General features: G+C 51.7%; 5 protein-coding genes across 5 annotated transcripts; 3 read left to right on the forward strand and 2 right to left on the reverse strand.

Moving 5' to 3' along the window:
• Positions 1-249: 249 nt before the first annotated feature.
• On the reverse strand, positions 250-2046 carry TRIVIDRAFT_227713 (uncharacterized protein; the record flags this gene model as incomplete). Its single annotated transcript, XM_014095588.1, has 1 exon — positions 250-2046. One exon carries the CDS (start codon positions 2044-2046, stop codon positions 250-252), a length of 1797 nt encoding a protein of 598 aa, XP_013951063.1.
• A 1216-nt stretch (positions 2047-3262) lies between these two features.
• TRIVIDRAFT_24038 (uncharacterized protein) lies at positions 3263-4352 on the forward strand (the record flags this gene model as incomplete). The annotated part of the gene is made up of 2 exons (XM_014095589.1): positions 3263-3652; positions 3711-4352. Coding segments are annotated over 2 exons (1032 nt in total), but the record flags the coding sequence as incomplete, so codon positions are not given.
• Positions 4353-5873: 1521 nt separating this feature from the next.
• Positions 5874-7721, forward strand: TRIVIDRAFT_56797 (uncharacterized protein; the record flags this gene model as incomplete). Its single annotated transcript, XM_014095590.1, has 3 exons — positions 5874-6497; positions 6615-7354; positions 7406-7721. The coding sequence occupies 3 exons, from the start codon at positions 5874-5876 to the stop codon at positions 7719-7721; spliced, it is 1680 nt and encodes a 559-aa protein (XP_013951065.1).
• A 1713-nt stretch (positions 7722-9434) lies between these two features.
• On the forward strand, positions 9435-10873 carry TRIVIDRAFT_41353 (glycosyltransferase family 31 protein; the record flags this gene model as incomplete). The annotated part of the gene is made up of 2 exons (XM_014095591.1): positions 9435-9992; positions 10106-10873. 2 exons carry the CDS (start codon positions 9435-9437, stop codon positions 10871-10873), a joined length of 1326 nt encoding a protein of 441 aa, XP_013951066.1.
• A 1223-nt stretch (positions 10874-12096) lies between these two features.
• TRIVIDRAFT_65389 (uncharacterized protein) lies at positions 12097-13354 on the reverse strand (the record flags this gene model as incomplete). Its single annotated transcript, XM_014095592.1, has 4 exons — positions 12097-12123; positions 12306-12740; positions 13111-13176; positions 13268-13354. 4 exons carry the CDS (start codon positions 13352-13354, stop codon positions 12097-12099), a joined length of 615 nt encoding a protein of 204 aa, XP_013951067.1.
• Positions 13355-15914: the final 2560 nt, after the last annotated feature.

Here is a 15914-nt window from a genome sequence, read left to right on the forward strand (position 1 = left end):
GGAGGGGTACTTCTAGATCCTATTCGCTCAGATGCCTATTGATACGAAGAGTCACATAATTGGCTATCTACCCCGCTTGCTGCTCTAAAGGAACGTGACCTTGCGGCAGACTGGAATCGCAGTTTGAAGCCCTGATATGCTGTTGCAAGAAAAAGGGTATAATTTTCTATTCTACTAATTATGAGATTGCTTCAAGTGACTAATACTAATGAATAGCACGTGATAAATTCGCCAATCATTGAGAGTACGTCAGATGTCAAGTCCATAAAGTCTCTCAAGGCAAAATACAACTTGCTCTGCGGATCTAGAGCCAGGTACCACGGGTGAATTTTTTATATCCAAGTACAAATCGCCCAGCAACGGAAGAAGCTTTTGTATCTGCTGCGCCTCTACGTCTTCTTGGAAATACTTGAAATCATCAGACGCCAAGTACCCCAAGCGCAATATCCGGCGTAGCTTTGTCTTCTCAAGATGACCTATGACAGCTTGTGGCATATCTGCTAGTAGCTTGATATCGTCATCCAATATATCGAGCGTGGTTTTTAGATGAGGAAGCACGCGAAATCCAACAAACTGCGCGCATTTCAAAAGTGGGAATGGCACTAACGCTTTGTCTTCGTAACGATCCAGAAGTTCCCGAAGTGAAAACAGACCGTTTGCAAAACAGAATATCAGATTTGAGGCAGGCACAACGAATCCTTCTTGCAAAGTCCACAGCCGACGTTTCCAAAGCGAGTATCGAATCCGTATCAGGGCATCCTCGGGGGAGCCAATGGCGTGAGAACAAAGAGCTTGATCAATGACGAGAACACGCGAAGCGTGCTTGAAGATTTCGCGAATGCGCTTGAGAGAGGCTGTGTGGGCCCGGCGCTCCGAAGGTATACACATGGTATCCAGCCAGAATGGCGTGGAACTTATGACTATACCAGAAGGGGGGCAAATTTTGTCGACGAGTTCCTGAATGTTCGCGAGTTGGCAGTAAGGCAGGGAGTGAGCATCAGCATTGCCGAGTCCAGCGTGGCGAACATGGCTGATTGCAACAAATGGAACTTCGTTCGTCTCGCTGATATCGAACCTAGTCTCGAGTAACTCCAATCTTCGCGCCGTCCCATCTGTCTGAGCAAACCTCAGCAGTAGATCCGCTCCTGCTTCGACAAGATTCGTCACGGGGAGATCTTGTATTGTCTCTATAGAGCATTTGCAGTCTTTCGTAACATGCCTAGGCTTGATATTTTGCTCATCTATACTATGAGGCACATGGACGCAGGCATCTTCGGTGCAAGACAAGTGATCCCCTTTGTCTTGTACAGCATCACTTGGATGCAAGAAGCTGAGATAATATCGTAATCGCACCGACTCAGGGAGCCTGTTGACCTCATATTTGCACCAGCCGGCTTCAATCAACAATCTGTCTACTAATTCATAGCCAGAGCTCTCCATAGTCGGCCGATAGAGCGAATCCCATTTCCCAGGAAGTAGGACGGATTCGGCAGCCTGGAGCGATTCTATCAGAATCTGGATAGACAGAATGACGCGGAAAAGGGCCGGGAGACGAGCAAACTGGCAGCCGCTTTTGAGATGCTTGCGACACATCTCACTAGACAGAAGTCGCTTGATCGACGCCATTGCCACCCTCAAACAAGCGTAATATCTTTGGCTATAGAAGCCATCCTGACGCAGTGTCTCGTTTCTCTGTCCGGCTTTTTTGATATAGCGGGGCAAACCAGTCGTCGAAATCACACTGGATCCTTTAGAATTCTCGGTCACAAAGGCATTATAATTCGCTATCCGCTGTGTAGCATGTAGTCTGGAGCCGATACCGAGAATCTCTCCCAAAAGACCAAACCAGAGCCAAGCTTGCAATCCTGGTGCAAGAGTATCGATGTCAACAAGACCTCTCTCAATTATCTTCTCAAGGTCCAGGCCAGCTCGATGCGGGTACGTCAGGAAACCATGGTCGTCATAGCGAAACCGGTCGTTACAGAGATGAGGCACTTCCAACGGAGCGTGGGCAAAATCATCAATAGGCAATGATATATGGTCCATCGTCGGGGTTTGGGTAGGTTGTAGGTCTGTCTATAACAACAATATGCCCATATAAAAAGCGAGTGCGCTTCTATGGAAGTTATAACGAGACGCAGACAGATATAAAAAGATGAGCTTGTGACAGAAACGGATCGATCAGTAAGAAAAGCAGACCCCTGCTAGTTGTCGCATGCACGCCGTACTGTACACGACATGCCTATAAAATCCTGCGAGCCTCGTTCGTAAGCAAAACCCCTCATATTAGTACGGCAGGTGATGCTGCTAGAGTCGTTCTGCCTAGCAGGCATTCGTCGCAGTCTAAGGGTCTCAGAATTGCTCTACTTGTCTCAATATCCATCATAAGCAGCATATGAAGCTCTTATTGAACTCGTGGGGGTATAGAGGTTACGTTTATAATCAGGATGAGAGGATCAATGAACCTGTAGCAGCTGGGTTAATAAAAGACTATGCCCCAGTCTTTGGTTCAAAACTCGGGATCAATCCATACCTATTAATTAGTAGCTCAATTCAATTGGCAACAGCCGATCGAAAATTAAATATTGAGGATCCAAGCCATACTACACGCAAATGCACACAAAAAAGGCATGGCTGATGAACGCAAGACCAAACCCCAAATGCGCACAAGTCCCGAACACCCTCTGGAACGTTCAAACACAACGGAACAAGCTTATTTAGTAGTATTTTATAAATGAACCCGTTACATAGCGCATCAAGATGGGCATAATTATATGCATACCAATAATCAGTCATCACAACCGCTCAGTTCTCAATTCTCAGCTAGCTACACCGTCTCTGCCTCTGATTGGGCTTCTTCCCCTGTTTCCTATCGGCGATACACCAAATCTTCATTGGGCATCGACACCCATGTCCGCCTAGCACAGGTCATGCGGCTGAAGATACAAAATGCGCCCTGAAGTCGTCCCCTCATCATGGATAGTGACGACTTACCGTTGAAAAATTGCAAGCATGGCCCTGGGCAACGGGGTTTCTGCCGTCACCAGGCTCTGGTCCTTGTTGTTCTATTTCGGTAAGTTGCGTATAAGTCTGCGAAGGTGCTCCAATCCGAAACTGACGGCACGTCTTGCATGCAGTACGGCTGGCCAGAAGCGCACCGACAACAAAAGCACAATATCTCCCACCGATACCACTCAAACGGTTCATCGAACGCCGATCAGATGGAACAGGAACAGATCCTACGCCGGCGATTTTTCTGGAGCAGATGGAGAACCCATCTGAGGTCTTCTCTGTGCTGTTAATCATCGGCGGCGACATCATCCAAAAAGCAATTGCCCAGTTAGCCGGCGAAAAAATCACATTGGTCTCTTTCAGTTTTGGATGGGTTGCGTATGCGTTCAACGCGCTCATGTCGGCGTTTGGAGATGGCCAGCTTATGCCGGATCCAGATTACCCAGCAGTTGTAATCACTGCCAGTAGCGGCATCAAGAAAACAAATAATTCCTGGGTTCTCGGAAGATTGATTCGAGATCTGGAGTTTGAAGTGGAGAAGCAATTCAAAACATGGATGGAGCCGGTCAAGGAAGATGGCAAGGTAATCGACAATCTGGCGTCAGAGTCTGATTCAGGAATGTTGATAACCGTCTTTGAAGTAAGTTTCAGCTGCAATCAATAGTGACCCGTCCATATCTAATGCGGGCATTACCTAGGCTGGTGAGAATCCAGGAGTCCAGAGGTGGGACAAGTGTTGGACCTTGTTCTTCATCGTGTTGCCGACTCAGCTCGCAATTGCTGCCATTCCAGTTATTACAAAACGAAATTGGTCAATACTGTTCCTAACCGCCGTCGGAACAATTCTGGCCATCGTTACAGGATCTTTGCGAGAATGGAGACTACAGAAGTATAGTTGTCGCAAAAACACATCAGACACATACATTCTCACGCGAGGAAACGGACACCCCCACGTCTTTGTCATTTGTCCGGGAACTAATCGGGGGCTATACCTTCATGATCTTGCCGGTGCAGCCCGAAGAGCTGATCTGAGGACAAGGGTCAGCTCCGTGATACTAGCAATTCTTTGGCTGGTCTTTCTCATCACAGCGGGAGGGCTGAAAACCGACACCTGGTTCCTGCTTGCGGTGGGAGCAGTCGGAATGGCCCAGAACATTCTCGTCGCCGGGTTACCGAGGAAGCCAGACGCTACAGGCATCCCGCTACGGCAGACGATGCCAACTTTTGGGCGTAGGGAGATGAGCAAGAATAGCCCTAGGCCCAAGGTGATGTCTGTTCTATTCGAGATTGAAGCCGAGTTGCCAGGGGTTGGGCTTGCTATTAGGCGAGAGTTTTTCCCAGATTATGCCCTTCGCGAAAACGAAATTAAGCGGTGGGAAGAGGCAGAATCGCGGCAAAGAGAGATCAAGCAGTGGAAGAAGAAGGCCAGAGCAGCAGCCGAGTCAGACCCAAGAAGGAAGAAGGTTGATGGCCGAACCATTATCGTATTAGATTCCCCAGGCAAATCCTCCAATGAGGCACTGATAGAGTGCTCTAGCCGGTAAGCACACGGAAATGTTGTTGATATCTGCACCAAGATTTTACTGGATTATATAATACCTAGTATGTACTTCTTCTCCTCCGCATGAGTAACATAAAAGAGGGTGACTACATGGGTGTCCAGTATCCCAAGTGCCGTAAATTTGTAATTAGGAGGATACTCGGTTTCTTACTGCCATCTTCTTTTACTGTTGCTCCCTTCGTCTAACATGGCCATCCTCTTCTGCTATCGATTCAGCTAACACCGCGTTCTTCTACCGCCGCTCTATTCCTCTACCTAACCACCTAGCTTCGATATTAATATGAGTAATGCTGAATATATTTAGCCAATCTGGGGTACTGAATACTTACTATCTATAAAGAAAATCTAATGTAACCGCCTGTTATGACTTGATATCAGTTCCATCATGTTCATCCAGGGTAGACGCGATCCATAAATTCCCCGGAATTCGGCTCATCCGCGGCTCGGCTTTGACAGCCCCGAAAGCTCCGGCTCAACGTCGCATCTCCGCCTAGAATCGGCGCCATCAGCCTTTCTCTAGCCCAGGCACAAACGAGACGAGACGCACACACAAACCAGCCCTTCCGGACCCGAAAATCGGGGACCCAGAAGTTTTGGGGGCAAAAGCGCGAATCTCCACCGAATGCTGGACGTCGATTCGTTCGATGGGTGAGATTCTCCGTTCTTGCGAGGACCAAGCCATGCAACCAAGGCAACAAGGGCAGGAGTTCGGCCGACGCTCACCAAAAGAACGAGACGGACGATGCGCGACGCCACGAAATACTCCGGCTTACCTCGTACGGCACTCCTGCAAAGGCTTTGGCTGGCTGGCTACCCGCTAGGAATCCGGGGCTTCCCCGCTGTCGAGATTTGATTGCAGACAGACACAGCCTGGGCGGAGCATGACAGTAGTACCTGTGCCAAGTTGCGGAGCCGGGAGGCGACGACTGCTTCGTATCTCCTACTGTTTTTGCACAGGCTCGGGAGGCTAGCCGGCACAGACTGGAAATCTCGTCCAGAGCTGGTTGGATGCGCCGGCGTGTGTGACAAACCGCCTTTTGCTCCCCTTCACACGCAAAGCCTTCCTGCAATGCCACCGTCCGCGACGCCCGTCACTGCGTGAAGCCTGAAGCCGAGCCCGCATCTCCGTCTGCCCTGTGCGGCCGAGCAGGGAGCCTGCATTTCTCATTTTTAATTTTTTCTAGAGACTTTTCCCGGCCGCCCTGGTGCTCTCGTTCTCACTGTCGCATATCCGCTTCTCCGCACGCCAACCCGAGGCTTCCGCTTCGCTCACCCCCAAGATCCTCGCGAAGCTTCAGCCATGCCCGATAAGACGGCGTCTGTTGTTTCCTACGCTGCCGGGGCGTCTCTCGCCGCTGCCGCTCTGATCTACGTCTTCGGTCCGACCTTCACCATCGACCACGACACCACCAGCTCGCGCAAGAAGACCATCGTCGGGCTGCGCAATCAGGCCAACGACTGCTTCATCAACTCGGTGTTGCAGGCCCTGGCTGGGCTGGGCGAGCTACGAGTCTACCTGATCCGCGAGACACATCGCCGCCGGATCGAAGACCCGGCCGTATACGCAAACTTGGTGCAGCCCCTGGATGGGAAGCAGCTTGCGCAGTGGAAGCTTCAGGGCCTTCAGGATGGGCTGGTGACACATGGGTTGAAGGAGATGTTGGACGCGCTTAACGAGCGACCCATTTCGAAAAAGGCCATTTCGCCCTTCCCGTTCGTCAAGGTCTTGGAGATTGCGTTTAAGCAGCGCATCAGCAGACAGCAGCAGGATGCGCAGGAGTTTTTGCAGATTGTGGCAGAGAGGCTCAAGGACGAGTATCATGCCGGCCAACGTGCACGCATGCATGCTCGGAAGCTGGGTATCGCGGCAGTGGCCGAATTGAATAATACCAAGGATGGCAACGACACAGACAGATCGGATGACGTTGTTGACATCGCCAACGACGTAGAGGCATCTGTGTCCGAGATCCCAGTCAATATCGACCTGGCCGAGGTGCAGAGAGCTGTTCGCGAGATCCAGGCTCCGCTAGAACTCGAGGAGGGATTTCCACTGGAAGGAAAATACGAGTCGCATATCCAATGCCAAACTTGCGGCTACACTACCAAGCCGAGGGAGGAGACTTTCTGCAGTCTAACGTTGGCAGTTCCGCAGGTCTCATCGACGACGCTGAACGCATGCTTTGACGGTATTTTTAAGACGGAATATATCGACGACTTCAAATGCGAAATGTGTCGCCTGGTGCAGACTAGGACCAACCTCGAGCACGAAATGGCGAAATCGACGTCCGAGAGCTTCAAGGCTTTGGCCCAAGAGAACATTGAGAAGTTGAAGATGGCTATAGCGCTTGACCCAGAGCGGCCGCCCGAGGATGTGGAACTCGGTGACATTCGATATGCGCCCAAGAGAAGGATCGCCAAGACGACGCGCATGTCTACGTTTCCTAGAATCTTGGCCATCCACCTGTCCCGATCCATCTATGGCATTGGCCAAGTCACGCAGAAAAACTCGGCCAAGGTGTCTTTCCCTGAGCAGTTGCCGCTTGGAAGCGTCATCGAACAACGCAAATACAAGCTTCTGGGTGTGGTGACACATCGAGGAGGCCACAACAGTGGTCACTACGAAGCCTTTAGGCGACAAAACACACCATCACCCTACGCAAACATCAACACGTTTCAGCCGTCTGAAATCTATAGCAAGACGCCGACCCCCATTTCGACACCACAGATCTCAGCCCTCCGATCTGACAGCCCTTCCATATCGACTCCGGATTTACTCTCACCGTCCTCAGCCACGACTTCGTCTACGCCATCGCTAGAATCTGCCCCTCGAAGCGTGCCTGCCGATCTCCCCAACCCTCTCACGAACGGCAAAGACCGAGACGGCGAGACCAACAGCCTTCGATCTGTTGCCGCATCTACCAAATCGGCATTGTCCAAGCTCGCACCTCCCAGGTCAAGCCTCAATGGATCCTCATCACCTAGCCCCTTGGCTGTCAGCAAGCCTCATCCGCGACCCAAGAAGCGAAAGCCCGCGGACAAGTGGTGGCGAGTGAGCGACGAAAAGGTACGCGAGGCCAAGACAAGCGAGGTCTTGGGCATGCAGAAAGAGGTATATCTGCTATTTTACGAGCTGGAGTCGGAAGAATGATTGCACCTTCTGCCAAAAGGGCTGCCGTTCGACCTCTGTGCATGTCTTTTGCTCGTTGTTTTGAATGCCCATTACGAAGTATTCACGATTTGGAAACCTCCCCCTTTCTTTCTTGTCTTGATTTCGTTGCTTTATGCATTTGTCCGGCGTTTTCGTTTCTTTCAATCTCGGGTTTTGTGTACTACTGTAGAAAATTGCCCGGAGGACCAAAAAAAGAACATATCTGAACTAGAACCTTCTCGGCTTGCTTAGCCGCGGAAACTACATTGAACATACAAGTATGATTGCGGTGGAGAGAAGTATTATTGGAAACAGGAGGGAGATAGGGGGGCGCGGAAGACACTTGTACATGAACAAGATATCCATTGTACGAGTAAGAGAGTACAGGTACTTGTAGTAGTAGTAGCATCAGTAGCATCTAAAAAAAGGCCGTCGCAGCGTTGCAAATTATAGTGGATTTGAGCGTTCCGCAATATTGAGTCTGCTATTTAATTAGATAATGACCTTGTGGCGATGAAGAATTGCCCACAACAAAAGCAAGAACTATAATTTCCCCGATTATCCACTCGCAATCGTTCCAGAAGCCTTTCAGCTGATTTAATATGGGTCTGAGCCGAAGTTCCGTTTCGCCCCGTAATTTGGGTCAATCTCTTTGACATGCGTGGCAGGAATCTTTATATAGAAGCTTTTTCACCTCGGGCTTCATCTCGCTGGGCGTCGTAATGCTCATTATCCATAATTAAGCTTAATTTCCAAGGACCCCAGCTAATTTGCCACCATTGCTACGAGGCGGGCGATTTCCGGCTTTCGGTGGCAGCTGATGATGGACAGCAAGCGGGCTTGGGGTTGTTCTAGTAAATTGCCTTTCATGTATCTATGCACGCACGAGTGATGTTGATCACATGTGGACCAAGATCGTAGTGCGAGCAGTACAATAGACTAGAGTAGATGAGCGGTGGCTTATGAGCATGAAGCAGGGACTGTGCTGCATAGCTCCCATCTAACCAACATGTTGCTATGAGTGTGGAAAAGTCACGATGACTGCTATTTTATAAAAGCAGAATTTATTATATTAAAAAATGAATAGAAAAATCCACATAAAGCTTCCCTTGAGTCTGACGCCCACAAACGTGCGTCAGCTTCGTCGATCACGCCGCTAACAACTAACACGCAACCCCAACGACGGAGTTTTGCGTTTGACGATCAGTGGTGGATACAGAGACTGTATCAGCTTAGACGAACCCCCCCAAAAAGAGGACGGAAATCAAAGAGAGAGAAAGACCGTAACTGGATATCTCTACTAATAAGATCCTAAGTGGACTGATCTTCACGCAGATTACGGAGTGTGGAAGGCTCATTGTCATACACGCATTAAGAGGAGGCTTAGGCGCAGTTACAAATCTCCATAGTTTATGCAGCCATTGAAGTTCACCAGAGTAAAGAGAGGGGAAAACAGAAGCCCCTAGAAGTTATTGAATAGAATGGCAGTGGGCGTAACTGATCTAATCAGAAGAGTTGCCATGGTGGCTCACTTGCGTCATCTGTGATAATCTGGAGAGAATTTTTGTCCCATTTTATTTGTCTTTGGGCTTCTATTCGCTGCTGGTGTTGCGTTTTGGTTGAAGGTTGAAGGACGCCTTGGTGAATTAACAGCATCCCACTGGAACACCAGAAAGGTGCAGCTACGCGATCTAGTCAGTTGCTCCAGTCATCATGGCATTGATACTACGACCGATTCGCCGGCGATTTGTTCTCTTGTTTGCCAGTCTCTTCATCACTCTCAGCATCGCCTTTCATTTACTACCCCCCAGCTCGCCAATCCGACTCTCTATCAACTTTAATGCCTCTCGCTTGGTGAATTCACTCCGAACATCAGCCACGGACCGGGACGCTTGGCTGCACCAACGACCTACGCCATACCCTCTTAGCTTGCGAGACGAGGTCGGCTATCTCATAAAAACGGGCTATGGCACTCGCCATCGGGTTCCTGCACTGATGAAGGCTTTCTCTCACAGTGGAAACATTTTAGGAGAGGAAAATAAGAACTTCATCGTTGTTGGGGACTGGACGCCAACAAATCAGACAGACGATGGGCTACCTATTGCGTATAATGTTGTGAATACGGCAATGGAGACCAAGGTCAAACCGTCGCTTCAAGGCCACCCCCGCTTTGCCAAGTATCGCTCCCTTCAAGAAGCAGTCGACTTGGCCGACGAGGACAAGGCGAGGGAGCTTGGCCAAGGGTTTGGGTGGGAGTTGGACGCGCTCAAGGTGATTCGCAGAAAAGCAACACCAGCGATTCCCCTATCCTTCAATCTGCTAACATCTAAGCGGTCAAGTTCATAGCTGGCATGGAGTTAGCTTACAAGCAGATGCCTGAAAAGAAGTGGTACGCCATCCTGGATGACGATACCTTCTTGATCGGACCTTCACTGTATCTACTCTTGAGCCACTTGGATCCCGCAAAGCCGTACTACCTAGGTAGCGCCGTAGGTGACTACAAAAGTCGATTCGCTCACGGAGGCTCTGGCACTGTGCTCTCACAGGAGGCCATGCGACGACTATTTGATCGCCCTGACATCGTCGCCCAGTCATATATCGACTCGCTCGATGAGACATGGGGTGACCGCCTTGTAAGCCTAACGCTGATCAAGCTGGGGATCTATCTCAACGAGCGGTATAGCCACCATTTCAACGGTGAGCCGCCTGAGATGGCCCGGGTCCAGAGAGACCGCTTCTGCTCGCCCATTGTGTCCTTCCACGGCGTCCGCAGACCAGGGGCCATGGAAGCCATCGGCAGAGGCCTCTCCAACAGAGAGCAGCCAGTGGTCTGGGCCGAACTGTGGCAGCTATTTGCCGACACTTCACTTGAGAACGCTGGCCGCGAGCCGGTACGTCAGATGCGGGACCACGTGGGGCCGACGGGCGAGGACACAACGACATGGAAGAGGATCGCATCGGCAGAGGTGTGCCGCAGTAAGTGCCGGATTAGGAAGAGCTGCCTGGCGTGGACTTATGACAGAGAGACGCGGACATGCCGCACCAGCCCTTGGATTATTATTGGAAACAGAAACGCAGAGATGAATGAGTCTGGGCTTGATTGGCAGGCGGTGGAGCCTCTGCTGCAACACTGCGGCCGAGAATCCATGTAAGTGTGTGCCTTGCAACCTGTGGGATGCCTTCTGCAGATGGATGAACGCCTTGCAATGGAATCTGATCCTATAGGACGGTAGTGAGACGCTATCTATGTAATGCATAGGTGTACAGATGATAGGCACGGAGCAGTGCTACCGCTTCGTACAGGTCCCAAATACTTTGGGGTAGCATCAGCTGTTAGCAGTACCACGGAGCAGCAGCAGCAGCAGCAGCAGCAGCATTAGCTGTGTGCAGTGACATTGCTTCGTATATATCAACGCCGGCTGCATGTGATATGATACTACTGCGTGGCCATGTTCAACACGCCCACACAAACTGCATGCCTGCAGGTAACCTGTAGCATTCTCCGCACATTATGAACAGGGGCTGTCTGCCGCATCCAATCTAGACTGGTAGCGACATTACGCGAATAAGGAATAAGGAGCGTCAAAGGAATAAAAAGGAAGGTTTTGAAAAAAAAAAGATCATACTGTACAGCAAGCAAGAGGAGCGTGTTAGCTAGCGTGCTGCCCTTTGCCGAAGAAAGGAGACGAGTCGGACAGGGCATGGAATGACTCGGCGTTTCGGTGGGCTTGGGAAGCCTGCATACCCGGGCCTGAGAAGATCAGACCAACGTTGCAGGAGGTTGGCTGTACTTGTATGCATAATGCGGAGTTAGCGCCCGTAAATTATCAACAACTTCGCAGTAATACGCCTTGCCGACGAGGAGACTGTCTCGAAGTAAACCCGAGCCCGAACAACGGTAAACATGCAGCCTTGTCTCATGATGGACATCTGTTGTGACTTTGACCTGCCACCTCTGCCGCGCTAGGTCCCTCCCTACTTGCACACCCCCAGCCGTGCGAGGGCATACAGGCCACTTACAGTCCGTATTTGTGCTTCTGCAATGGAGTGATAATAGGGGGCAGGCCAGCAGGCTCCAAAGTGGGCCAGAGCCAGGCCCGTCTTCAGCTTCTGTTGGCAATGTTACGCTCGACGGTCAGCGCTGCCACCACTTTGGACTGTATTGCCTGTGCCCCCCGTACTCCGTACAGTACGAGTAATGGCAGCAGTAGCAGAGCTAGGAGTGTTAAGGACTAAGAACCTTGTCCAGGACGTTGGTGTTCGCTTATCTGAATGTACAGCTAATTATTCCGATGGATTTGTATGGTAAGGAGCGCTTGTACGGCGACTGTTGCCTCTAACCACCGATGCCACCAGGCACGATGGACCGGCTCTTTTAGCAGAGACGTTTCGCCTTGTGGAGCTGCAGAGGAGTCGCAGAGCCGGCAAGCTAAGTCATGCGGCTAGATCCTCCATGCATCGAGCTGGCTGATAGTCGATGCAACTCGTGTGCGCAAGACTCAGGCCTTCCCACGTATTAGCCTGCTGTTGAGGGGCCGTAGGCTAAAACGGCGGAAACCACTAGGAGGCGACGACGTAGCATACCACGTCTATCTTGACCGCGGATGCTGGCTGCAGCACCCCTCTCAGCCGCCTGGATCCCTGCAGCGGTGACGGGATTGCATTCCGCTGAACAAAGCAAAACGCCTGGAGCCAGATGATACGGTCTGGGAATAAGCTCTTGGGCAAAGTGGCGCCTGGACTCGAATGCAAGCGTCGCAGCGCCTTTTGGCGCTTCCCCGGGGAGCATCGCCAGGTCCATCGGCCGTACCAGGAGCTGCTTGCACGGCTGTCGTCTCCTTTGATGGCTTGCCAAGGCTCTCGCTGGGAGCCAGGCGGAGGCGAATCCTCTTGGCGACGCATGGATGGAGCGACTGTAGTGTTCAGGCGGTGCTCAAGTCCCTCCATCTCCATGTACATGTACCAGTATGAAGCTGCCAGCATGACACTGGCACCGATGGTAAGCAGAGCTCCGCGAGACTATCGACTTGTACATACAGGTATGTGCTCCGTACGGCTGTGGTGATGGTTGAGAATGCGGAGCAACTTGCACCAGCGCGGCTTGCGGCTGTCCATGTGGCTGATGCTCCCCTTTCGCTTCGCCAAGGAAGCAGCCGTTCCTTAGCGCCCTGGTCGATTATACTTGTATGACTGCCATCATTGTCAGCTCATTTTTTCTTTGCTTTTTCTTATTCCAACTTCCTTCCCCCCCTCCCCTTTAGGCATTCAGATCCCCATCATGTGAGAGGAACTTAATCCAAGCTGGTGGCTGGTTGCTGGGCCGCTAATGAAATTGCGCCGTCCAGGGCCAGGTTTGCTCAGCTATGGGCTCATCTCTCCCTTGAGCTACCTGTACTTGACTCTTTGGCGCCAGCCTATCAATGTACTTGTATGCACTCCATAATGATTTGGGTTGCTAAGAAGACATTAGTCGGTGTCAAGCTATGGCGGTTGTCATATTACCGCGCTCCACCAGCGGGTTCCCCAAAATGAGGACTGGGACTTACAGTCGAAGTAGCACTGCATACTCGTACTGCAGAGAGCAGATAGCTGCTCCCTGTACTCCGTACTGAGGGCCACGGGAGATGCTGCATGAGGGCAGGGAGATCCACCGGTCCCAACTCCGTGAATGAAGTCCGTGTGTACAACTACCTTACTACAAGGAAAGTATATCGGCGGGCACAAGTCCGGGGTGTGAGCGCAGGCCTACGAGTAAAGGCGGCAACAAGGTTTCTTAGAAGGTTCGGTGAGCTCCTTTTTTTTTTTCCCTCTCTCTCTCTCGCTCTCTCAGAAAGCAGGCGGCTCGACTGTCTCGCCTGTCCATCGAGCCTCGGATGAGATGCGGGCGTGGGCTAGGCGGTTGAAGCTAGGTAGCGAGGAGAGCGCGATTGGTTCCCCAACGCCGTTGCAGGCATTGTCTCGGGGATATTCGAGACCAGACGCTGCAGTATCGATCTGGATGCCAGCTCGCTGCCCCTCGAATGGCTGCGAATCGGTGAGCCCCCGAGGGGGGCTGCGGTATACATGTACGAGGAGGACTCGTATGTGCAGTATGCATGCACAAAGCCAGTGCTCACATGCAGCACAATGCAGCTCTCACCGTTTATGACCTGGCCCCCTGGTCTCCACGCTACTTTCCGTCGAGCCGGCCTAGGGATCCGAGCACTATTGCGGAGTAGCGGTGTTTTAGCACCTGGTGGTGTGAAGTCGTGGTACGAAGCGGTAGTACAGGTAACGTCCGTCCTCATCGCTGCAGCTCCAGACGCCACGATGATGGTGCGGGCATACTGTAGTTTGTTCTCGTGCTCATGATAGCCTCTGGTACCGTAAGTACCTCCTCCTTTCCTCTGCATCACCTGGACAAGTGTCTATTTTCGGCATGCAAGCAACACATCGGAGAGAGAAGAGTTGGGAGCTGCTGCAGCGTACACGGCCATCCTTGCTCAGCAAGCCATGCTCCGTCGATTTGCTGTTGTCGCCCAGCAGTCGAACAGTAGGGAGGTAGTAAATGACCAGTTACTCGTAACTTGGCCGGCCAGTCCCTTCTGCCACTCGTATTTTATCGCTCGCCAATCTGCATCTCCATCGATCTTATCCACAGGTAGGCGTTATCGGCCCTCTCTTGTTGCTGGCTGGCGGCGAGAGGCACGGCTGTTGGACCAAGAGGTTCCACGTCTAAGACAACATGAACATAGCGTAGGAGGTTAGTGGACCGCTCTGCTAGAGCAGTACCATGTACAGTAGTACTAGCATAGCCGAATGCTGGTTCGCGAGAGTAAAAAAGACGGGAAGAAGCCCACCTCTGTCGGCGGTGTCCAGCGTACCCGGTGCTAGCAATGCAATGCACGCTCCCTACAGGCACTTGTCTGTGTGCTCTGTCCAGCTCAGCTCAGTCTAGAACTAGAGCTGCTTGGGATGCAGTTGAGTTGTGCTCGTTTGTACAGGCATGGGAGCAGCCAAGATATCAAGCAGTGACCAGGCAGTTTGGCCGAGAAGAACCATGCCGCATGGCTATCGAGATACCTGGAGTCTTACCTAATGGGTGGCACGTGTCGTGTCTTCTCCTCAACCACCACCCCTGAAGCAAGCAGACATCAGCACCCGGCTGAAGCTTTGGATCACTGCCACGGCTGTTTATTGGTGGACGGAAAATGACGAGTAACTTGACACTATCTTCGCCCACTCTACTGTACCTAGCACGAGGCGTCGTGTGCTAACATGCACCCTACCTTGGGATGGGCGTCGAGCCGTGGCATCGGCTTCAAGGCAGCCAGACTGCCGTACACGGTACAGGCACTCCAGTCTGGTGTGGTGGTAGTGAAAGGGCAAATCCAATAGATCTCAAGGGTTGCCGATGCAGCTCGAGAATCGATTCGATTGGACCGGGTCCGTCGTCCGAGCCGCCCTACCGGGCACTCCATCACAGACAAGCATCCCTCCAAATACGGAGCACCAGCAAGGTTCTGGGTAAGTAGCAGCTAGCATCAAGACAGCGAACCGGCATCCGCGCGTACATGCATATTGAAGCACTAAGATACGAGTCCTAGTACCTGCTTGTCGCAGTAGGACTCGCGTATTCAGCAGTGCTCGTACAATCCGAGTGCTAACTGGAAGCGTGGTTAGCAGTGCTACCCCGTCATGTAGGGGCATCTGTTCCGCACCTTAGCACGAAGCAGCTACTGCACTAACCAGCTGTACGCGCATGCATGTTGCGACTGATGAATCAATATTCGTAGCGTCTCAGTGGATGCCGTGGTGCCCTGCTGAGCTGGGCTCGATGGTCATTGATTGAGCGGATGTACGAGTGCTCGTACGCTGCCTGCATCTGCGGCTGCATCTCGCGGCCTTTGCCAATGGTGTTTGGGCGAGATGTGATTGATGTTTGCGTTTTGCGTCTCCAAACGCTCCAGGTGCTCGTACTTTCGTCCCAACTCCCTGCCAGATCCAGTTAGCATCTCTCAGGTCTATGTTCGCCCAGGTACTAAGGAGGAACTTGCAAGCTTCGTACATACCTGTACCTTCGTATACAGGCACACGCCTCATACCTACGCAGCACCAATCCAATCAATTGTGCTCCGTCCATCATCCTCTGCTGAAGAGAATTACCGCCTTTCAGCGTTCCATTGTGTTCATCTTGTCTTGTACGGAGCAGCT

Source organism: Trichoderma virens (genome assembly GCF_000170995.1).
Source record: "Trichoderma virens Gv29-8 chromosome Unknown TRIVIscaffold_90, whole genome shotgun sequence".
In the NCBI taxonomy this organism is placed as follows: Eukaryota; Fungi; Ascomycota; class Sordariomycetes; order Hypocreales; family Hypocreaceae; genus Trichoderma; species Trichoderma virens.